Source organism: Acyrthosiphon pisum, chromosome A1 (assembly GCF_005508785.2).
Source record: "Acyrthosiphon pisum isolate AL4f chromosome A1, pea_aphid_22Mar2018_4r6ur, whole genome shotgun sequence".
Lineage (NCBI taxonomy): Eukaryota > Metazoa > Arthropoda > Insecta > Hemiptera > Aphididae > Acyrthosiphon > Acyrthosiphon pisum.
The window spans coordinates 11566209-11574293 of NC_042494.1; the positions used below are offsets into that span (position 1 = coordinate 11566209).

General features: G+C 27.1%; 1 protein-coding gene across 1 annotated transcript; it reads left to right on the forward strand.

Annotated features, from left to right (window-relative positions):
- Nucleotides 1-1557: 1557 nt before the first annotated feature.
- Nucleotides 1558-7833, forward strand: LOC100160637 (ADIPOR-like receptor CG5315-like; the record flags this gene model as incomplete). Its single annotated transcript, NM_001246090.1, is given in 6 exon segments — nucleotides 1558-1623; nucleotides 1773-2040; nucleotides 2119-2299; nucleotides 2367-2554; nucleotides 3882-4075; nucleotides 7551-7833. Coding segments are annotated over 5 exon segments (924 nt in total). The 3' UTR covers nucleotides 7680-7833.
- Between the last annotated feature and the right edge of the window lie 252 nt (nucleotides 7834-8085).

The following is an 8085-nucleotide window of genomic DNA, read 5'->3' on the forward strand; positions in this document are numbered from 1 at the left end:
TACAAAATTAGTTTTATTTTCCGGTATACCCTATTTTTTGTTAGAAGGTAGAAAGTTTATGAAAAATCTTGTATCAAATTTTCAAATCTTAGGTATAAACATATAAAACTGAATATGTCAGTAAACAGCTCAAAACAAGTCAAAATATTTTGAAAATTGTGTAATGTATAAAAAATACTATTATAAACTTTCGGTGAAAATTTCATTTATATACAGTCATTTGTTTGAAAGTTACACCTAAAACCAAAATCGATTTTGTTGAAAACCAATTTTACGTAAAAATTCATATTAATTTTCCTTAATTTTTATTTTGTTTATCCCTGCGCTTTTGGGAATTTTAAATTTTTAACTCCTAAATGTAGCAACTAGATTTACCTTCCCAAGGTACAAGATACTGTTGAAGAAAATTGAAGCATTTGTACTGCCCTAAAAAGTATAAAGACAGAGCCAAAAAAAAATAAAAAAAAAACCCAGCATTGTAGTCATCACTTCGGTCAGAATCTAACATTTCTTTGAATTTCTAACTCAAAATAATTTACAAGCTTTCGTGATTTCGACAAATTTTGTCAAAATTCTTACTTTGGACGCTCATAAAAAAATATTGAGGATTTACGCTCAACTTGTGTTTTCACATTTTTTTATTGTCAGTACCTAACCTAATTAATCTACATTAATCTAAAATTTAACAACATTTTCTGTTTATTGAAAAATTGTTGAGAACCAAATTTATTTAATTCTATTTCATAAATTTCTCAATAGTACAAATTTGTTTTGTTGCCCACGAGACTTTGTAATATGGAAGTTTCATATTGTGTTTAAATATTTTTTAACTCATACCTTTTTCTTACAAATGTTTGTGTTTTTTTTATTGCTTTATTGTAAAAAACAGGTGGGTAATTCTACTCTAACAATTATGGGTAGGTAGGTAAATATAAAAATCACAAATTTCACAAATGTCACAAATGTATGTTGTTTCTAATTGTTTTCCACATGATAAAAATAACATCACTTTTGAATAGTAAAAAATGTTAATATTGTGTTCCTACTAACGTGTTATACTGAAAGTGTAATTTTTATCAATTTTTATATTGAATTTTATCTATTTTAAATACATTTATACAAAGTTATGAATAAATAATAAATACCTATATATTTAAATATAAATAATAATTGTATAGAAAACAAATAGAAAATTAAAATCTTTTTCCTAATAATAATCATAATAATTAAAACCACAAATAACTATTACAAAACAACATAATTCATTTTATAATAAAACATTCTTACAATCAATATTCATATTATGTGTTTATACATCTATTCATAGAAAAAAGGGTAGACTTACAAGTAGTACAGCATTTAAAAAAATGATATTTATTTTATTTTTACTATCTATTTAAATGTTGACACAAATATAACAAAAAAAGTTTTTAATTTGTCACATTGAATAGATGCACTGAACAAAATTTATAATTTTTTTTTTTAACTTATAAATTACTAAAAAATAATACTGATTTGTTTGCATTTTGTATGCTATTTTATGTGTATGTTTTATAGAAATCAGATGAATTAATAGCGGAGAAAACTGATTTATTATCTGGCCCTTCAAATGGAAACAATGATGTAAGGATTTATTTTATACATAAAATCACTGGTTTTAGTTTTATTTTTCCCAGGGACTTATAATATTTATTATTTTTGAATTTTCTAAATTTTTCAACAGAATGATACTTAGTTATATAAAATAATAGCTGGAGGCATTGTATTTTTAGGTGACGTGTAGTTTATCCAATGAAACAAATGATAACATGGATATTGGTACTATGGCCCAAGCAGAGTTCCAACATGTTGCTGCTCAAGCTCGAGATCTTGGCCGAAAAATGTGGAATGTGTGTCATTTCCACAACTTACCTCAATGGCTCCAGGATAATGATTTCTTGCATACAGGACACAGACCACCATTGAATTCATTTCAGGCTTGTTTTCAATCTATTTTTCGAATTCACACTGAAACTGGAAACATATGGACACATTTGTTAGGTGATTATAAAAATTATTAACTGCATTATTAATTCAATGTAAAAAATAGAGATTAAATCATTGTCCATTATTTTACAGGATGTATTGCATTTTTTGTTATGACTCTATACTTTGCGTCTAGACCCGAAGAAGAATTATCGTTTCAAGATAAATTAGTTTTCATTATATATTTTATCGGAGCAATTACTTGCATGGGTTTTTCGTTTGTGTTTCATACTGTTCATTGTCATTCAGAAACCGTTGGAAAATTGTTCAGCAAGTAAATATATCATTTTGGTTATTTTGATCATTTTAATATTAAATTAATTAATTATACATTTACTTAGATTGGATTATTGTGGAATTGCCATACTGATTATGGGATCATTTGTGCCATGGTTATACTATGGGTTTTATTGTGAGCCATATTCGTGGATGTTGTATTTAGTACTGATTGTTGCACTGGGAATGGTGGCGATGGTCGTAGCACTATGGGACAAATTCAGTGATCCAGGCCTCAGGCCACTCAGAGCAGGTATACTAATATTAAAACTATGCATAATTATGTATTAAGTAATAGTTGGTTTCGAGTATTATTAGATTTGTATTAATATTAATATTTGACTATTAATTATCCTATACCAAATGTAGTTGTATCTTGCGTGCATACCGTGTTCGATATGATAACGAATAAATATTATGCCATTTCATGTTTTTGTCAACCACTGTAAGGCCCTCACCAAGATGCCAAGCTGTATTTTAGGAAGATGACATGTCACATCCAGCGGTGACAAATATAGTCAGATGGCCAAAGTCCCTTATACTGAATAGAGTATATTAGATTATTTCTATAGTAATACCCATTTATAATAATACATTTTCAAATAATAAGATTGACAGTGTTTTATATTTTAACAAAATGTACTAATTTAACATTTTTTGTTTTAAATGATTTTTCTATACATCTTGGTTTGTCTTTTTTCCATTTTAAACTTTTATTGTACATATCTTGCTTTATATGTCCAATTAATAGTTCTGATTTGTATGAATTGTTTTATATTTTTGTTGAGACTAAGTGCAATAAAAAATGTTGACAATTTGTTTATCAGAAAATGCATTTATTGTGCGTATAAATGTATACTTTAGGGTAAGAGTATATTTGAAGAATTGTATATAGGTTTTTATTATTAAAAAGAAAAGTAAACTTTTATTTAATTTTGTTTATATATATATAAAATAAAATCTAAAACAAATTTTAAAATTTGATTTCATAAAAATTCTTGAATTATAAATCTTTTCTATTCAGGGAAAATTTAAGGCTGGGTTATCTTATGGATAGGAAAGTACTTGTTGCAAGTGATTCGTGGTATGCCTTATTGTTTTATAGCTAAATGTATTATTATATTATGTCGGTCTCTTGTAGTCAAGTTAAATGTTTGAAATAGATGAGCTTCAATATATTCAAGTATTTTTTAACTGTCAAATTAATATCTATGTTAAAACAATTTAATTTATATCGTTAAATTTTAACCAAAATTCAATATTTAATTTTGAATATTTATTAAAGAAACAATTGGAAATATTTTAGAGCAGAATATATTTATTATTTTTTCATATTATATCAATGTTTTTTGATGCATAAATTCATATTATTTTAGACTTTTTTATTGCATATAAATCTGAACTTAGTAATTACTATTACTTACATAATATACTTTACAATTTAATTTATTATGTGGAATAACATAATAGTATATTATTGTTAATTTCTTAAATAATTGTAATAACTATTTTTCTATTTATAGTTTTGTTTGTTAATGAAATTGTTCCAAGTGAAATTGTAATATATGTTTTATTTATAGGTGTTTTTACTACATTTGGATTGATTGGTGTTATACCAGCACTTCATTATGGAGCTGTGGAAGGATTCTTTTCTAACTTTACACTGATTAGTCTAGGATGGCTATTACTTATGGCATTTTTGTATATCTCTGGTGCTTTGTTGTATGCTTTAAGAGTACCAGAAAGATTTTTCCCCGGAAAATGTGATTTATTGGTAAGAATATACTATAATTTATTACATTAATAGTAAAATTAATTATCTCTTTACACAGCTGATGTATATAAAACTGATCTTACTACCAACATTGTGATTGAAATTTAACGATTAAAGATATCATAAGTCATAACTCATAACCTATAGTTTAACATATAAGGAACAATTTTTTTTGTGTTTTGTCTTAAGCTTTTTTTAAATTTAGATTTTTAAGATTTAATATCTTTGTTATTATTGATAAAATACAAATAATTAAAATACTTATCATGTATTAAAATAATACAAAAGCAAATTTATTCTTAATAAGTTATAACTTTTACTATAGGATATAAAACCTTAATTACAACCATGTAATCACATTTTGAAATAACTGTATTCATTATGTACGTAAGACAGAGATGTTTGTTCTAACTGCTGCACTCTCTTGAAAAGTTAAGCTACACCAACAATAAATTGTTTCTTTGTCTCTCTCACATAGAGTATATTATATATATAAAAAAAAAGATCAATTTCAAATTATAAAAAAGTAGTTAAACCCTTATTATTTTAAAGGTTTTTAATTATTATATATATTATATAGTATAATACACCATATGTATTTATTTTGTTTTATATATATACTTTATATTATATTACTTAGGTTAAGGTTGGTTATTGAGTTGAGAGTTGAGACGACTTAAAAGTTTGCCAATGCAATTTTTTTGGCTGACTTAATAAACTCAATGCCAAATAATTTAATTCATTCTGTATTACACAATGACAATGCTACATAGAAAGTTATCTATTTTCATATATATTATGATGAATCGTAGTTTGGTGATTTTTTTTTCGATTAAAAATGAAATATTATTTCATATAATAATATTGTTTGATAAATTATTTTATTTTCTATGTTTAATTACACTTTTTCTTGTATAAAAAATGCTCTGATCATTAACTTTGATAAAAGTCTCTTATACCAAATTGAATCTAGGTTGTACTTTTGGAAGGTCAAAATTAAAAATTCTCAGTATTTTTAAAAATAATTCAGAAGAAATATTTTAAAAATGGGGGAAAGTAGGTAACTGCTCTGCTGTACAGAAGTCGAGTGTACCTTGTCATTGAGTAGGAACTGTAATGGATGTGTTAAATTTGGATTCAATGATAAATCATTGTATGATCAAAGGCTGTTAAGCTTTTTGGCAATGAAGGTTACCAAACAATTATTTTAATCAGTTGGACATACCTTCACTCAAAATGGTATTTTATCAAATACAATGGCTTAACATTGAATTCAAATTTAACACATTTCTAATGTCTACAACATATTATATTATACTCATCTTTAAAGATAACTAAGTACTCAGAAGGATGTCATACCTGCTGTATTGTTTCCATCTTACTATTGCATAGAAATATAACATTTCATCATTTACATACAGCAGTTCCAAAATTGTGTTCTTAGTTTAAATATTAGGGCAAATTTACGTATTATCAAACAAGTTATATTATATTATTTGTTCTTTCTTGATGGTTTTACTGGTAATTATTTTAACTTGAGGTCTGCGACTTGAGAAAATATTGAAACATTCTTCACCTATGTTTTTCATTAAATCATTTTTCGGTTCTCATTTGTTATCCCCCTACCACCAAGCTGTATAAAATTAATCAACCAGACACCAGGCAACCTAACGTAAGCAGACTTTAATTTAAAATTTTAATCCTTGTGATATTCACTTAATTTATTAAGATTATGTTAAAACTAATTTTAATGAGTTAATTCCCGCATTGATGGAAAAATTTTATGAATTCGGAAAGGATGTCCACATGTGCTTTGTTGACTTCAAGCAGGCTTACGATAGCATAGTTCAGAATAAACTGTGGGTGGCCTTAGAAGAATTTGGAATACCCAAAAAACTTATCGATCTCATTAAAGCATGCAACACGAATACAATGTGCACAAAGTGAAGTTTGGCAACGGTACATCTGACAGTTTTGAGGTTAGCACAGGACTCAAACAGGGTGATGCCTTGTCGCCAGTTCTCTTTAACCTAGCGCTTGAGAAAGTGATCTGGTCAATGCCAATGCAACAAGGCATGAGGTTGTTATCAAATAGTACATTCCTTGCCTATGCAGATGATATAGTTATAATAGGCAGTACGCGACAAGATGTAGCGATAAGAACTAATGACTTGTTAAAAGCAGCGAAGCCAATGGGTCTTGAAGTAAATCAGGATAAAACCAAATATTTAGTCATGACTAGGGGAACAAAGGATATCTCGGATCTAGTAGTAGAAAACTATACCTTCCAACAAGTGGAAAACTTCAAATATCTTGGGGCAAACATAAATCAATACAATAACATGCTTAATGAAATTAAAATTAGGATATCAGCCGCTAATAAGGGTTACTACGCTTTGGAAAAATTTTTCAAGTCAAAGCTCCTCTCTAGACGATCAAAGGAACGCCTGTACTTAAGTTTCCTACGGCCAGTTCTAACATTTGCATGTGAAACATGGTCGACTACTAAAGGAGATGAGGAAAAAATGGCTTGCTTCGAAAAAAGAGTTCTTAGAAGGATTTATGGACCTATACTAGAAAATGAAATGTACAGAAGAAGAACTAATGTAGAAGTACAACAAATTTATCAAAAACCCGGTATCAACGCGTACCTTATGAGTAAACGAATTGAGTGGGCAGGCCATGTATGGAGGTCAAATGGTATCCTAAAGAAAGCTCTGGAAGGAAAAATCATTGGAAAAAGACCTAGGGGTCGCCCTAGACAGCGTTGGATAGAGCGTTGGGTTAAAGAAGATGTAAACAAGTGCGCCCAGGGATTAACCTTAGAAGACAGTATTGACAGAGATAGTTGGAAAAAAGTAGTAGAGCGAAGGTCCTTCAAGTAAAAGCTGAAGAAGAAGAAGAATTCCCGCATTATATTTTAATTATTTTTGGGAATTTGTCTATTTTATTGTAATTATTTACGTTTTTTTTTACGAATTATTTATTATTTACTATGCTACCATTAATTGTAAGCAATATAAGATTATTATTTACTTTTATTTGAAAGTTATGTAACGGTATATAAAAATACCGATATAGAGACAACGGTGAGTCACTCGGTGGCGAGATGATACATTGTATACGCTGTGGTTGCATTCTGCTTACAAACAAGTATCCATTTTTCATACTGATAACAATTCTTAAATTTTTTAATATCTATTAATTATTTTATAATATAATTAAATGTTTGGGTAAAACTAGAAACAACAAAACATTAGAAATAAACGTACGACTATAAAATATAGACTGAGATTAATTATAAGGTAATTAAGTAAATAAGGAACAAAATTACTTTTTAATATTATATTTTTATATTTCAAAGCAAAAACAAATAAAAATGTGCAAATTAAAATTATTCCAAAATATAGAAAACACATATATATATTATTATTAGATTATAATGTCATGACCCATTTTTTTTTTTTTTTTATAGTTCCAAAGCCATCAGATATTCCATGTACTCGTTATACTTGCAGCATTTGTTCATTACCACGGTATTACAAAAATGGCAGAATACAGGCTGAGCAAAGGCGAATGTGAAGTGCGCCCGGCTGTTGTTTAGTACAAGACTTTGGTAGGTGATGGACTTCTTTAAAATTATACAACTGTTAGTTGTCCAATTTGAAGGAGAACCTAGTTTCCATGCTGACACTGATATGGTTAAAAACAGCTATGTTATTTAATTCAGATAAAAATGTATAACTTAAAAACCAAAAGAAAAAAAAATTGCTAAAGATTACATTACAATTTAGTTTTTGTTTTATGTAGTCATATACTTAAATTATAATTTTGATTACAAAAAAAAAAATTTGCATATATTTTTACTACTTATACATATATTTTATAGTATGTATTATTATAAAAGTTCATAGTATACATTTATAAATTCTAGTTAGATTTTATTCATTAATATTATACTGTTACTATCTTGTACATTATATTATTATAGTTTGAGCAATGGTATTGAA